Raw genomic sequence first — 15,810 nt, 5'->3', positions numbered from 1 at the left:
ATACAGTAGTTAAACTCACAGCTTCATTATTAGCGTGAGTTATTATGTGTGAATCACACAGGTGATTCACACATGCACGATCTCTCTCTAATAACTATTTATTATAATTCATTCAAATAAATGTAATCTTATCACACTACTTTATCCCTGTGTATGATTTAGAGTGGGCAAAATTCTAGCTCTAACGACCCGTAAAAATAACTAATGAAAATTAACTGTGATTTTTATCCTTTCAGTCAAATTTTGTACTGCAGACATCAATGCCAGCTTTAACTGGTCAATGCTGGAAATGACCATGGTATAAGCGGGATTATCCCCACCCGATGCCGTGGATTATCCCTTATAAAATTAACTTTTTTTTTTTTTATGGCAATCACATTAATTATTTTCCTTACACATTAAAGGTGCGTTAGGTAAGATTTATCCTTTTTTTTTTTTATAGATTAGGTCTCTAACTTTTAGGTGGGTGAGACACTTGAATTATTCCTATCCATGTACACGAAGTTCCACCCCCAGGATATACCATGGCCAGTAGAGTACAGTGTCTATAAAATGACTGACAGGTGGTACATCCAAACACAGACAAGCATTCCGGACCGGAAGGCAGTTCTCCACACGTGTTTTCTTAAATTAATACACTTTTAATGAGGCCACGGTATTAATCCCTTGTTTGTTTGTTTGTTTATCATGTTCTATGTGTATTCCAGGTCATTTGTATAAGTAAGGAATAAAAATATATATACTATTGCACCTTTAAACTGTCACACCGACTTTTCCTCACGTTAACGGTTTTTTTTTTTTTTTTTTTTTTTTAAATCTCTCCACGACAGAACGTAAGAAGCGGAGCGCGTGCGGATACGTGATGACGTCATGCCCCCAGAGCAGACGTGGCACAGAGACGGTTTAAAGTCGCAGCTGTAGCCAGAGCTGACCTGCCACCATTATTCTGTACACCAACTCTAGGGGAATTAAAGGCGTTTAAACAAAAAGCACTCGAAGGCTTTCCTGCTTTTTTTAAACGCTCAGTAAACCATGGCTTCGTCTGCGAATAATAACGGTTCTGCTGGTAAATGGGAGGTGGTGAGACGAGGCAAGAAACAGAACAGCGCTGCCAAGAGTCAAGCCGACAAGAAGTCCAGGAAAGCTCTGAGCGAGTCTAACTCTCCAAAACTTGACCTGTATCGTAAGTGAAATATCCTGCACTCACTCACATTATACACTGAATGTTAAGTGACCCGTCCATCTATAGTTAGCTACAAAAGGGGGCTAGCTAGCTGATTGTGCGTTAGCTAGCTGTTCTGTCATTCTGAGTCTAATGTACTTGAAAGTTTACTAACAGCACGAGTTATAAAGCTACAAACTGAAAACTAGCTGCTAAACCCAAGCGCTATCCGACATGTTTAGCTAGCTAACATAATTCACTAGCTAAGCCAGAGGTGAATAGCTAGCTAGTCGCACATTGTCCAAAATCCGTTTCAGCAGCACGCGCACATTCACGTTTAAAGGCGCAGTAGTCGTTTTTTTTTTTTTTTTTTTTAAATTCCTTACTTGTACAAATAACCTGGAAGATATGTAGAACATCATAAAAAAACAACAAATTAAGCCGTGGCCTTCGTACAAGTGTATTAAGTCGCTGAGAAAACCAGTTTGGAAAACTGACTTCCGGTCCGGAAAGCTTGTTTGTGTGGATGTACCGCCTGTCAGTCATTTTTTTTAGACACTCTTCTCTAGGTTCTGGGGGCGGGGCTTCGGGAACATGGGCGGGGAATCATTCAAATGTATTCAAAATCTCTGTATTTTAAAGTGTGAAGTTGTAAAAGTCAGGAGTGTGTAACTAAATATGTCATACTTATAGCATGAGTGTCAATCAGGCCATAATTTACAGGAAACTGAGCTCAAGATTGAGATCAAATGGAAGACTTCTATTTTTCACTTTAGACAATATAAATAGATGGCAGAACAGATTAAAGTTTCTTTTGTAACATGTTTGAAAAAGTAAGTTTGCACAGAAAGCATTTCTGAAGTGTTTTTCATCCTCAGTATCAAATGCTTCATGTATTGGAGCACTTCAGTTTAAGTAGTGTTTAAAATCAACACTTCTATCTGCGACTGCGTTTTAGGGCCAGTGGTTAAAAAATAAAACTATACGATTTCGAGAGTAAAGTTGTAATATTTCAAGAATAAAGTCGTAATACTAAATGGTGCATATTCACGTGTTCAAATGAGGGACATTGAGGGTTTGGTGAAGTTCTTGTCTGTTTTGTTGAAGGAGAAATCGCAGGCAGTGGTCATCTTCAAGGCTTTCGATGGTTACATCTGCGAGCCGTTCACTGAGGGTGTGTAGATGAATGATAATTAAAATTATCGATCCTGAAGAGCTCTAGCGAGTTCGGCTTCAGGCCCCAAATGTGTTATGGCTTATGTTGCTGCAACATTTTTCTAGTAATATCATATATTATGACTTTTTTTCTCAAAATCTTTCAACTTTATTCTTGAAATGTTGTATTTTTATTTGTTACCGAATGGCCCAAAAAACGCTTTCGTATCCATCAGTCGTGAAATGATGGATATTTTAGATTTTTTTAAAAAATTTAATTGCTACAAATTACCTACTTTTTGTCTCTAAGGTGATGTGTTCATATTGTTGTGTGAGACAAATATAAAATGCATGGAAAAAATCTGATAGACACACATTTAATCCATTAATTTATAGAAATCTGATTGAAAGAGTTTTTTCATTGGTGATATTTTATTACCAGCACCACCCTAAGAAAGAAGGGTTTCTTTTTTTTTTTTTTTTTTATCAGTTTCTGTTATAAGCTACTATGTATAAGATTTTTTAATTCACATAACGTTTTGCTCAAGTCTAGCTGTATAACTTTTATACAAATTTTTGTGTGTCACGTTGTTGGTACAAATAAATAGCGTCCAGCTTTAGATTTAGCGTTCAACATCACAGTGGAATAGAGAACACGACTGAATCAGCACATCAGTGTAATTGATCTCGATCTTTTAAAAGGTTAAAGTAGATGAGTTCAGGACTTCAGTTCAGTTGAGCGCTGTGAGTACTCTGCCAGGAACGACTGTAATTTGGCATGTGGCATACTGAGGTGTTGGTTTTATATATTTGTATTTTTGTAGGTTTGGCAGTCTGTTTTGCTGTATATGGGGCACAATTTGGAGATAGTGTAGTAATTCTGAAAATATATGGACATATAGATTGACAGCTTCCCAGTTAAGGAAAATATGTTCCAAAGTTCAATTTCACAATGTGTGCCCCCTGCCATACTTCTGCTCTGGTCTGTCTGTCGTTGCAAAATGTTTGGATTGAGGGTGGATCCGAGAGGCGAGAGACTGTCCTGAATAATGTATCGTCTCATTGCGAAATAAGAAGACACATTTGTCTCTCAGACGTGGCAGATTTGACTCCTTATCGATGTTTGCAGCATCTGTAAAGATGTCCGAGACAATATTTGAGGGTTTCGAGAAGATCGGAAAGAAGCAGAACAAGGAACAGGTTCCTCCCCCGGCTGAGACTCAACAGAAGAAGCTCAACGCAGCAAAGCAGTCCAAGAAATCCCAGTCCAACAGCAGCTCAAAACCGACCCACTACAAAACATTGGAGGAAGCTGTCAAAGCTGTGAGTATATGTTATGATGCATTCCAATACCAGCACTTTTCTTCTTTTGTATCCTCTGTATGTACTGGTTTCCCAGTTTCCCCCAGTAGCACCACTGTGTATAAAAAAAAAATCTAAACATCATACTTAGTGTGTTTATTCCACAATCTCTTCCTCTCTGGGTGGACGGCTATATTTCTCTCTCTTTGTTTTCTAGCTGGATGTGGTGGAGTTGAGGCAGCAGCTGGAGAAAAGTCAAGTTATGTTCCCTGAGAATCCATGTGTCTGGGTGAAGGATCTAGCTGGGTATCTCAACAGCAAACTGCTCGCGCCTGACACAGATCCCACACTCAGCAGTTATGCTCACGGTGCGTTTCTGAAACATATTCACCATATACGGAATATGGAGAATACTGACGGGGTTTTTAAGTAACCTCAGAATTATGGTGGTGTGGTGTTAGATGAGTGTGGTAATTCTTTCTCCTTTGATATTAACTTTTTCAGTTCGAGGAATGTTTCTTTATTTTGTTGATTGCTGTGTATTTACAAAAGTACAAACACAAGACAGGGATCAGCATATAAAGTGGGAGGTGTAATGTGGTACCACACAAGAGCATAAAGTATGAATTTGTGGTTTTAACAAATAAATCTCTATGCAGATTACCCATACTGCCTTGCTGGAAAGGATCTACGCAACATAATTAAGAATCTGTTGGGGAAAAGCGGTGACACGCTACAAGAATTCTTTGATCACTGTGTCCTCACCATGCTCCGGGAGTTGGATAGACCAGCAGGTAATAAATGTAATAGTAGTTGTGTAATAAAATGTTACCATCCTGCTCAACCCTGTGTAATCTCATTATTAGCAGTTTTGAAAACTAGATAGTATTGTTTCAGCAATTTGGGTTACTGTAGAATCCATCTTGTAGTTTTTAACCCTCAATGGTAGTGAGGAATCACCCTGTCTCTTTTTATTTTTAATAGCTGAACCACTGCATGGCTACAGAATGTGCATTCAGGCCATCATGATGAACAAACCCAAAACAGCCACGCTCAACCTGCCTGAAGTAAGCGAAATTTACATACATTTATTAAGTGTTTTGGCTGGAACTTGGAAAAACTTTGATCACTTGTCACAATTGCTCTGATTTATAGGGTCTGCAGAAATGCTATAGGCTGTACTATAACTTAACGTGGAAATTTGGGAGGAACTGCTAATGCAGACAGGTTGGAATTTTCTGCGGCCCCAAGCCTTGGCCAGCCTACAAAAAAATAAAATAAAATAAAAAAGTTATCCTAATAATTTAGGTCTACTGTAACATTTGGAAACTTTATTAAGTTGGTAACATACGTGTAACGCAAGTGACTAAAAACCAAATAAGAATATTTGGTTAAAAACCTAAAAGAATATTCCTTGCACAAACTTACCAGTCTAATGGGAAGTGTTGTGTTGTTAAGGGAAAATAAATCACATCATGAACCATGAAGCAGGGGATCCTAGTTTATTCTTTGTAAGTGCATGAAGAAGCAACTATGACTTGAGCTTGTCTATCTTATGTACGTGTGGAGAATTACAAGCGACATTCCCTAGATGACACTTCAGAGTCAAATCATCTCTGTCCGTCTGGTTTCCAAATCGAACTGTAAAATGTTTAGTGATTTCATGCACAGAAATGTTACACACTGACCAGCTCTGTCTCTCTTAAAACTTCCCACCATCATCATAATTGTTTTCATGAGTTGTGTCTCAATCAAAAACTGTGACTTCTGGTACCCAAAACAGACCTTTCAGTCAGTTGAAGGCAACATGAAAGGTTTTTAAAATTCCAACACTAAATATAATAGGAAAACTGGTTAGTGTTCTCAGTAACAATCTAGAATAGGACAAAAGTATGTGATCTGAGACAGAACGTTAGTTTGTTTTGCAGAGGTAGATGATAGACGGAAATTTTTCTGTTTCTTTTGCTATGTTTAGCGCAGCGTGTCAGGAAAGTGAAAAGACTAAAATAACACACATTGATTTACATATTACTTGCTGTAACGTTTCAAAATATGGGCCTGAATTTGGGGAATCCTTGTACTAATGCATGTCTGCCTTGCATTTCTGACAGTATTACACAAAATCATTACTAACAGTTACTAACAATAGTTTAAGGAAATAACCAAGTGATCTTTGTAAATTTGTCATTTTTGTAAAATGGTCACCTTTTTGTGGTTTGTAAAATTAAGCGAGATGCAAAAATTCATTGTGATTTAATACAGTTTTAATGTCGGTTTATAATGCTCTGTCACTTTCTGGAAAATGTTAAGTTTGTGTTTTAATCATTTAGTTGAAGCAATAAGTGTATTAATCCTTTTTGTCATAGCATCTGGAGCTGCTGCGCTCTCACCAGAACCGTCCAGCCAAGTGTCTGAGCATTATGTGGGCTCTTGGACAAGCTGGCTTCTACGACCTTACCCAAGGCATAAGAGGTGAGTATTCTTAAATTATATGTGGCCTAAAGCCAGTGGGATCGATTACCTGCTTTGGATTAGACTGGGATGTCCTGATTGTGACTGGGATGTCCTGATCATGAGTTAATTAAATATTGTGTGTGTTTGTTTTTTGTGTGGTTTTGTTGGCCTGTAGTTTGGCTGGGCATCATGCTCCCTGTTCTAGGAGTGAAAACCCTGTCTGCCTATGCCATTGCATACCTAGAGAGATTGCTCACGTGAGTTACTGCTGATTTAGTTTTAGCACAGCTTAAGATGTTGTTGCACATTCTTCGGCCTTCTTAGATCTTGTACACTATAAGTGTGTGTATGTAATAAATAAAGATCAATTTTATATAATATATATATTTAGTGTGTGTCTACATGTAACTTGTTCCATCTCTCTTATAGGCTTCATGCCAATCTGTCTAAAGGGTTTGGGGTAATGGGCCCAAAAGAATTCTTCCCTCTGCTGGATTTTGCTTACATGCCCAAGAATGCTCTGTCGGCAAGGTAATTATTGGAAGCTATGAATACTGGCGAGAGTTTAAGTGTTTAGATGTCAACAAATAACCATTATCTAGTGATTGATTATTAGTCTAGTGACTCACAGGGCTATATATTTGATCTGCTGAAAGCTGTTGTGCCTTCAGCCTGCAGGAGCAGTTGAGGAGGCTCTATCCACGGCTGAAGGTTCTAGCATTTGGAGCGAAACCGGAATCCACATTGCATACCTACTTCCCTTCCTTTCTCTCCAGAGCCACGCCCAATTGTCCTGATACCATGAAGAAAGAGGTAAGAAGTTTTCACACAGATTAAATGCTGCAATGAAGCGTGTAGGTCTTCTATAGGTTACTCTTTTCTTTTTTTTTATTAAACTCAGTGAGATAAAATGCTCCAAAACATAATGCTCTTGAGCTGAGTCATGCTGGAAATCTTGTCACAGTATTTTACAGTCAGACCCGTTGGGCTCGAATTGGTGAGAATTTTCAAATACATATCATACTTCAACTCAGATAGAACCTGAATTAAGAAAAGCCAAAGACCCACCCTTGAATTTTCTATATGGCTTGACCAAAGAGCTGAAATATAGAGAGAGTGCACTTGCGCAGTTGTCTACTATGTGTGCAAGTGGTAATTTGTGCTGCTAAGGTTTTACCAATATATATATATATATATATATATATATATATATATATATATATATATATATATATATATATATATATATATATATATATATATAATATTTGGCTACGTGTGACTATACCTATTATAATGTTATATAACAGGTATAGTCACACATAGCCAAAAATGGCTATGTGTGACTATACCTATTCAAACTAGTACCACTACTAGTGGTAGCTACCCCTGAGTACAGATCTACGAGCATTTGTTTTCAATGTGGGTAGGGCGACAGGGCAAGCCCAGGAGAGCACGCACGAAGTCAGCCACAGCTGCTGGGCTTCCAAGGTTGGGTTCTCCAAAGTTTTGATTGATTGAACAAAGTCTATGAACTAGGGATTTTCAAAATGCTCAGTTAAAACCTAATGAGTGCCGGGCAGCGCCTGAGGTGTCGTTTTAGCCGAAAAGTTTGAATGTGATCCAGAGCTATCGGGCTATTGGTCACTTCACAAGAGCAGACAATTCCTGTCTCTGTAATGGTGCAGACCAAGTCTGTGTGCTTAACACCGAGCCATAGGCATCATAATAGCAATGAGCCTTTTATGATCAACAAGGCTGTATATTTCAGCCAAATACATAGTTCACTATAATCAGCTTCAAAGATACACACACAGACCTGCAGACAGCTCATGAACTCGAGCAGCAACTGTGATGGACAGCAGACATGATTGCTGAGAAAGTGTTGTGCTGTCCCTCTTGTTCAGTCGCAGTAAAACCAAAAGTACAGCTCAGCAGATTGTGTGCCAGCACAAAAAACAGCACACCAGCTTATCAGTAAACGACTTCAATACATTGTCAACCTACAAAATAGGAAAATACAAACATAGCCAAATGCAAAATGCAAAATGTACCTCATCCTTTCACTGAATCCAGTAGAGAGATTAAATTTGTAGTCCTTGCCTGATTTATGGTTTTCATCTGTAGTTGCTGAGCAGCCTGACCGAGTGCCTTTGTGTAGATGCACAGAGTTTGGGTGTATGGAGGCAACTTTACACTAAACACCTCACTCAGTCCAGGTAAACACTAGCCTGACTATTAATAACAATTTAATGTGCCTAATGTAATGTGAGTATTTTTATAATTATTAGAGCTTTTGTTGACATGTTTCACTAGGGCTTCTTTATAGAGTCACAGGACTGCTCCTCTAATGAAACCTGTGCAATTTTATAATCAAGTGCCATGTTGTAAATGAGGAAGTTGCAAACCCGTGTTAAGTATTGTGCTTCTGAAACTGTCTTCCCTAACAGCCTCTTGTTGAATCATCTGCTCAGTTTATGGAGCACGCTCCCACCAAAGGTACAGTGGCAGATAAGTGTTCTGTCTTTTCATTTTTGCTTTGTGTGTACTACTGCTTAAATGTAATATTTTTTTTTTTTCCTGTAGTTGCGAAACAGCCTTCAGGAAACAATTCAGTCTTTCAGAGTGACCAATGAAGAGATTAGGTCCATAGCTAACTTGGATGACGTACAGGAATGCAGCGTTGTATGCAGTGTAAGACACACACATTTCTGACACATGTGGGATGCATTGTTCTGGCCTTTTTTTATTATTATTTATTAAATGAATGTGGTGAACATTAGACCATCCTACCAAACTGCAAGTTCAGGATGATGAAATTTGTTAAGTAGTTTTATACCACAGCACTGTTGTATACTCTTCTGATCAGAATGGTCAGAAGGCATTCATTAATTTTCTATAAATTTATCAGCTCTGACAGTAGTTCCAAATGAGTTTGTTCTAATATTAACTCTAATATCATTTCGATAGTAACAACTTAAGTAAGGACTTGTGTGGTGGACGTGGCACATAAATGGATTAAAAGCATGTAATTTTTTATATGGTGAAGCATTCTGTGAGTGGACGTTTCGCATTTTTGGAATGAGTCTCCAGTGCCAGAGCTTTGTAACAGTCAGAGGTAAAGTTGTTTAAGTTTTCCACCAGGGATAGTCGTCAGGGTGGAGGGCTTTGTGGGTTCTGGGTAGCATAAGTTGTGCCTTATTTTTTTTGGAGGAAAAAAGGAAAAGGCTGGTGAAGGAATGACTGTCTAGAGCTGCTGCTAAGTGATAACAGGAACTAACCTGTTTGTCAGATATTCCACAACATTAAACATGACTATAAACAAATAAAATTTATGCTGTCCTAATCTGTACTAAGTCATAATCAATAAGAGGAATAAAACATTTTGAGATGTGCTGGTAATGGAATAATACCAGGTTTATGGATTATTTTCCTGTAACAGCACACCCCCATCATGTTTTATTCCTTACCATAATATGCTAGGCATCATGAAGCTGAGATCGTAACATTACTAGAAATTGTCCCTTTCTAACACTGGTTATTTTTTCACAACAAAATATCAATCAAATGTCATTGTGCTATTAATGCTAACTTGTATTCACCCTCTGCTCCTTTATATAGTCTCTGCAGATGAAAATTCGCTCTCAGGGGTTCCCCTGGTCACGGGTGCTGATGGTGCTGCTGGTGTTTGTTGCCGGTTTCATTGCTCATGATGTGAGATCTCATGGCGCGTTTGCCGACTCTACCACAGCGCTGTACCTGCAGAAGAGCGGAGTCACTGCAGTATCCCAGCAGGCCTGGAGAAAAGTGTCCCATTACAGCCAGCAGGGCATCAAGTAAAAACCCAAAAATATACTCACAAAACTGACATAACTACACAGTATAAAAAAATAATCACATTCTGAAATGGCAGCTTTGTGTACTACACTGAACTTACAATACTGTGTGTGTGTGTGTGTGTGTAGCTGGTTAGCTGAGACTATGCCATATTATTACTCTCTGGCTGTGGAGGCAGTGGGTCCCTTTTTGGAAGCCATTTTGGAGAAGCTAAAGGTGGCTGCAGTCTTTATTGCACAGAAGAGTTCTGAACTGATACTGTGGCTGCAGGAGAGCACACCACTCCTCGTAGAATGGGTGAGAGACAGTTCGTTTCTTTCATTAAAACCAATGTGAACAACTTTTGCAGGTTTTACAGTTGCTATTCCTCATATAAGTAATGATTTCACTAGGGAGATTTATGAAATTGTGCCTTAGAAGTAACTACAGGTGAAGTTTTAAAGTTTTAAACAGTAGATTATGAAGTGACAGGTCTGTTAGGTTTGGCTTAAGAAGGCTGTGTAAATGGAGTAATATTTGATTTAATTAAACATTTAAAGTCTCTCACTTACATTCATGCGCAAGTCCGGATGTATGAATTCCCATCACTAGGTTTGCCTTTCCCACTGAAGATTGAGTCTAAAGTTTATTTTGTATGCTTGCCTTCTTTCAGATCAATGCCAACACCCCAGAGAGTGTTTTCCAGTTTTTGCAGTTTGTTAAGGAGCTGCTGCTGTTTGTGCATCAGAACTACATCCTCCCCGGCCTGCAGTACGTCGTTACAGCTCTCCAGCATCTTTGGCAGTCACTGCAGGACTCCTGCAAGTCAGTACCATTCACCACACATTTTTCTAGATGCTTTTATTTGTAATGGCTTATTAGTTTTGGCCAGTGATTTTAAGGGCTGAAAATTTATGTGAAACTCCTCCATGCCCAATAATTCCTATAAGTGGCAATTAGAAGAACATGATGACTTACTATTTTAAAAATGTATGTGCTGTGTATTACTGTAAATTATGAGTGTAACTATACACTCCATTCATGATGTGTATCACGATATGATTCAATTCAAGATACTGGCTTCATGATTTGATTCAATTCAACACTCAGAATAATTTGAACAAAATTTGAATGACGAAAAATTATGACTAAAAAGACTCCTTTTTTTATTTCTGTATTTTGTTTGTCTGTATAAAACTAAATTAATTAATGAACAGAGGATTAATATTGTAAAGAAAATGTACTACAGGTTCACCATATCTTAAAAATAAATAAATGAATTTATAAATTTGGCCAAAAATTTGACTGAATAAACAAATTCTCTGACCCAGGGAAAATGATCAGTTGAACCATAATGAGCTCCATAGCAGCAACTGAGGTGTCATTTTAAAGGAAATAGAGCTCCAAAGGCGGCTAAAATGCCCGAGTTCAGCAGCCTCTTTCTTGGGCACCGTAGATCACAGTGGTGTGGGACTGGTGTTAGCTACTGAAGAGCTCTTTTTAAACTCTTTAAGCTCTTGTTGCAACGTGTTTGTGTAAACGTATAACCTATAATGAGTGTTGGTTGTTGTAATCCGAAGTTATCAGGCCCAGCGTGCACTCTGTATATTTTAACTCTATGGATTGTGCAGATTGGGACCTCTGGTGTTCAAACAGTGAAGTTGCATTAAATGCATAATTAATAGAATGCTGATTCCAATTATGTGATTTGCACATTCCCACAATGTACATTTTTGCATCGTGATGCATCCATACACCCCTACTGTAAATAAGTACATGAGATGTGAAGTTTGTGCTAACTCCATAAATTTCATTTACGTTTACATTTATGGCATTTGGCAGATGCCCTTATCCAGAGCGACTTACATTTAATCTCATTTTTTATACATCTGAGCAGTTGAGGGTTAACGGCCTTGCTCAAGGGCCCAGCAGTGGCAGCTTGGCGGTGCTGGGGATTGAACTCATGACCTTCTGATCAGTAGTCCAACGTCTTAACAACGTCTTATTGCATGCTGGATTAATTATATGCTAATGATGTGTCTGTTTTTTTCCCCCTGTAGTGGTGAAGTATCACTTCTCTGCATGCAGAACCATGTGGTGGCATTCACCAATAGCACATGGATTTACTTGCAAGATACAACAACAGCCATCAGGAGCTGGGCCCAAGAGCTGCTGTCCAAGGCATGATACACGCCCAGAATAGGGGACAAAGACTGTCTTTATTTGCGTCTACCCTCTCGCGCTGGGCTGTAAAGACTGTAGGATGCTTTTCCATCTAAATTTCTCAAATTCGGAGGACTCGACAGGAGGTGGAACACTTACCAGTTGTTGTTTTTTTTGTTTTTTTTTTTTCTTTTTTCTTTTTTCTTTTCTGTCCCCCACTACATTATTTGGTACTCCACCCCCATCCCTCAATTTCAGGACTTTTTATATGATCAATACCTACAAATTTTTCTGAGTGCTCCTTTTCATCTCTTGTGTTTTACTTAGGTGACTGCAGATACAATATTTATTTTATGTATGTACTAATAAAACAAAAGACTACAAAAGAGGCTGCTGGGTTAATTGGATATGAAAAGTGCTGAATGATGCAGGACACACATTTTATATTAAGCAGCACATCTGAGGTTTTGCTGGAGAAATATCTGAACAGCTACTGTATAATAAAGCAAAACACAGCATAATTTGATATTAAATTCGACCTGGAGCAAATTTACTCACGAAATATGCACTTGAACACAAAAGCCTTAAGCATTTTGTGTTTTAAAGGTTTACACATTGTTGGCAACAATTATCTAAGATTTCACTTTTTTGTGCCAATTTACGTATAAGCAAACTGTTCTAGTGCTTCTATTCCCTATTTGCGCATTCAGTTTAAGATGCCTGTCAAAGATGCAGTTTAATCTTGTTTAATTCTAGCAGCTTATTGCATTTCAAATACAGCAGCACACTGAGGTTCTAGCGATGAGGCATTCCATGGCTATGTGACCAAACTTTCCTCCTGGATGTTAGTGTTGGACCCTGTGTGCTGGTGGTCACCTGCTGGATCTGTAACTTATCTAGCTCACATAAGTGAACTCATTCCATTCACAGCAATAGTCAGAAAGTTTTCCATAAGTAATGTCTGTGAAAAAAATTGTTGAGTATTTTATGTGGAAACATTGCCATTGGAAAACTTTCTGAGCATGCCATGATTTAATATAGAAAGTCATTCAAGCATAATACCTGATTTTCTTTGTAGAAATGCTTAGTGGTTGATTTGATTTGGTGATCATGAAGTTTTTTTGTTTGTTTGTTTTTTTTAAAGATTTACTTACTGTGCGCCTCACTTGCCCACTGTTTCTCAGTATCGGAGAAGTTTTGTGGTGATTACTGTTGTTATCGTCTGCAAGTCTTCTACTTGATTACCTTTTAATGTGATCTGGGAAGCTCTACTGAAGATAGAGAAGCAAGTTGTATATTCTCTACCCCTCACTCTCTGCAGCAAAGACTTGCATAATATAAATAAAATGACAGGACATGGAGCTCCTTCTAGAATTGGAATTCTGCATTTGATGTGAAGTTTGCCTCCTGTGTTTGTTTCTAGAGGCTACATCTGTGCGGTACACCATAATGTTCAAGTGTCAAAAGGTGTAATTAAGATTTTTAGCACTGTATCTGTAATGGTTATCAGCCAGCTGTGTCTGGTTAAAGACAGATTCAGGATTAGACTGTAGCCCCACCTCTTAACATAACAGGGCTGGAAGTACAGATTACACCATGGAAGAGGAAAAGAGAAATAATATAAATGTGATTAACTAATTTTGTTGCTTTGTATAAATGGTTTATAAATAAATTAATAAAATCTGTGCAGCCCTGCTCATGGCACCTGTCTGTACTTTAACCATTGGAGTTTGTGTTTTCTAGTTTTTTTTTTTTAGTGATAGACTATAAATGTTAATGGTACACTGTATGGCCAAAAGTATGTGGACACCTGACCAGCACACCCAATTGTGGTTCTTCCCTTAACTGTTTCCACAAAGCTGAAAGCACACAATTGTATGCTGTAGAATTACAGGCTCCCTTCACTGGAACTAAGAGTCCCAAACCTGTGCACAAAGCGAGCTCCATGAAGACATGGTGTGTTAAGGTTGGAGTGGAAGAACTCGAGTGTCCTGCACAGAGTCCTGACCTCAACTCCACTGAACACCTTTGGTATGAACTGGAACACTGACTGAACCCCAGACCTCCTCACCCAACATCAGTGCCTGATCTCACTAATGCTCCTATAGCTGAATGATTACAAATCCCCCCCAAACACACACACATATACATATACATATACATATACATGCACATGCACATATAATCAGGTCCTTAAGTATTTGGACAGTGACACAATTTTTGTAATTGCCTCTGTATGCAACGGATTAGAAATTAAGCAATCAAGATGTGATTGAAGTGTAGACTTTCAGCTTTAATTCAAGGGGTTATCAAAAATATTGCATTAACTGTTTAGGAATTACAGGTATTTTTTACGTAGTCATTCCATTTTCAAAGGCTCAAAAGTAATTGGAAAGTAATTGCATTTGAAAACTGTTCATGGGAACTCTCAATATGTCGTCCAGAGGTGTCGATGCAATTGATGGAGGCCTGATCTATGAGACAATAGATCAGAATTTCAGCTTTCATTTCCTGATATTTACATCTAGATGTGTTAAACTTAGAACATGGCACTTTTTGCTTGAATCCATCTGTTTTTCAAGTGATCAGAAATATTGCTACATGTGACTGACCGGTGTTGCTTGTTGCCCAGGTGTGCCCTGTTAGATGAATTGTTTAAACAATTGCCATGGCAGTGCTGAATGGTGCAGAACTACACTACCCATCAGCCCCTGCATGTCAGAGAGCTGGGCCGGGCAGAGCCGAGTGTGTGTGTGTGTGTGTGTGTGTGTGTGTGTGTGTGTATACGTGTGTGTGTCCCAGCAAGATCTGTCAATTTTTGAAAGACTCTTACTACTCAAAGCTGAGGGTTTGTCCAGATTTATGTAACCATCTGAATATTTATTTGTTGATGATTTGACTTGTAAGAACTTTAAAAAAAAATCTATTTACTGATTTTATTTGGAACAAACAATGCCTCTCCTCTTAAAAAGTTGTTTTATGTGTGACAGAAACAGAAGGTGGATTAGATGGAGTAATTTAAAAAAAAAAAAAATTAATTCCAATCTCCCTTTCAAAGTTGGTTGGATTAAGAAATGTCTGGAAACTCCCCATTTTCAGTGGATTTTTATACCAAACAACATATCCAAAAGACTTTGCAAGGAAGCTTTGCCACACACACACACACACACACACACACACACACACACACACACACACACACAATGTACTGTATGGAATAAGGCAGATATTACTATTAAGGGTAAGTTTCTTTATTTTCTAAATTGTTAAATGATTAATAAATGATTTGTGTGTTTTGTCTCATACTAACAATGAAACTGTCATTCACATTTTTTTAATTCCAGAAACACTTGTAATTGTATACATCTGTATTTGAAAAAGCAAAATTAAAATTAGATTGATAAACAACTATTTTTTCCTCTCCCTGAAAATGTAACCTGTTATAAAGGAAAATACTGTATGTCGATTACACATGCTATTTTTCAACATGTTGGGAAAACATCACATTCATAAACAAAATGTAAAGAATCTTCAAACCTTTCTTTGGGAAATTCTTATTTTTAAATTTTCTTACGTGCTCTTTGAGAATGGTGTGTAATTTTTTTTTTAATTTAAAAATAAACATAAAAATATCTGTACCCTAATTACTGTTGTTGCTGACTCAGTCAGATCTCATCTTTTTATTTGTTTGTTTGTTTGTTTGTTTGTTTTAGGTTAATTTTTAATTACTTATATATATGTAGTTTATTACGCATATT

General features: G+C 37.9%; 1 protein-coding gene across 2 annotated transcripts; it reads left to right on the top strand.

The window, feature by feature from the left end:
- Nucleotides 1-864: 864 nt before the first annotated feature.
- On the top strand, nucleotides 865-13,777 carry tmem214 (transmembrane protein 214). Of its 2 annotated transcripts, none has more exons than XM_053241764.1 (16): nucleotides 865-1,183; nucleotides 3,447-3,640; nucleotides 3,837-3,987; nucleotides 4,279-4,413; nucleotides 4,604-4,686; nucleotides 5,986-6,091; nucleotides 6,249-6,330; nucleotides 6,503-6,604; nucleotides 6,730-6,886; nucleotides 8,201-8,292; nucleotides 8,524-8,572; nucleotides 8,660-8,767; nucleotides 9,695-9,909; nucleotides 10,039-10,207; nucleotides 10,563-10,714; nucleotides 11,950-13,777. In XM_053241764.1, exons 1-16 carry the CDS (start codon nucleotides 1,033-1,035, stop codon nucleotides 12,074-12,076), a joined length of 2,073 nt encoding a protein of 690 aa, XP_053097739.1. In that variant the 5' UTR covers nucleotides 865-1,032; the 3' UTR covers nucleotides 12,077-13,777. The 2 variants fall into 2 exon arrangements, with proteins under 2 accessions (XP_053097739.1, XP_026779088.1); XM_026923287.3 differs by having other exon boundaries at nucleotides 866-1,183; nucleotides 6,745-6,886.
- The last annotated feature ends 2,033 nt before the right edge of the window (nucleotides 13,778-15,810 follow it).

Source organism: Pangasianodon hypophthalmus, chromosome 18 (assembly GCF_027358585.1).
Source record: "Pangasianodon hypophthalmus isolate fPanHyp1 chromosome 18, fPanHyp1.pri, whole genome shotgun sequence".
Classification (NCBI taxonomy): domain Eukaryota; kingdom Metazoa; phylum Chordata; class Actinopteri; order Siluriformes; family Pangasiidae; genus Pangasianodon; species Pangasianodon hypophthalmus.
This window is presented reverse-complemented; position numbering and strand designations above follow the sequence as displayed.

Bases quoted from the DNA above. Each gene is read 5' to 3' on its own strand.
- tmem214 (XM_053241764.1), top strand. From the start codon at position 1,033: ATGGCTTCGTCTGCGAATAATAACGGTTCTGCTGGTAAATGGGAGGTG. The intron at 6,887-8,200 runs GTAAGAAGTTTT...TTTCATCTGTAG, and splicing joins CTGATACCATGAAGAAAGAG to TTGCTGAGCAGCCTGACCGA. The intron at 8,573-8,659 runs GTACAGTGGCAG...TTTTTCCTGTAG, and splicing joins GGAGCACGCTCCCACCAAAG to TTGCGAAACAGCCTTCAGGA.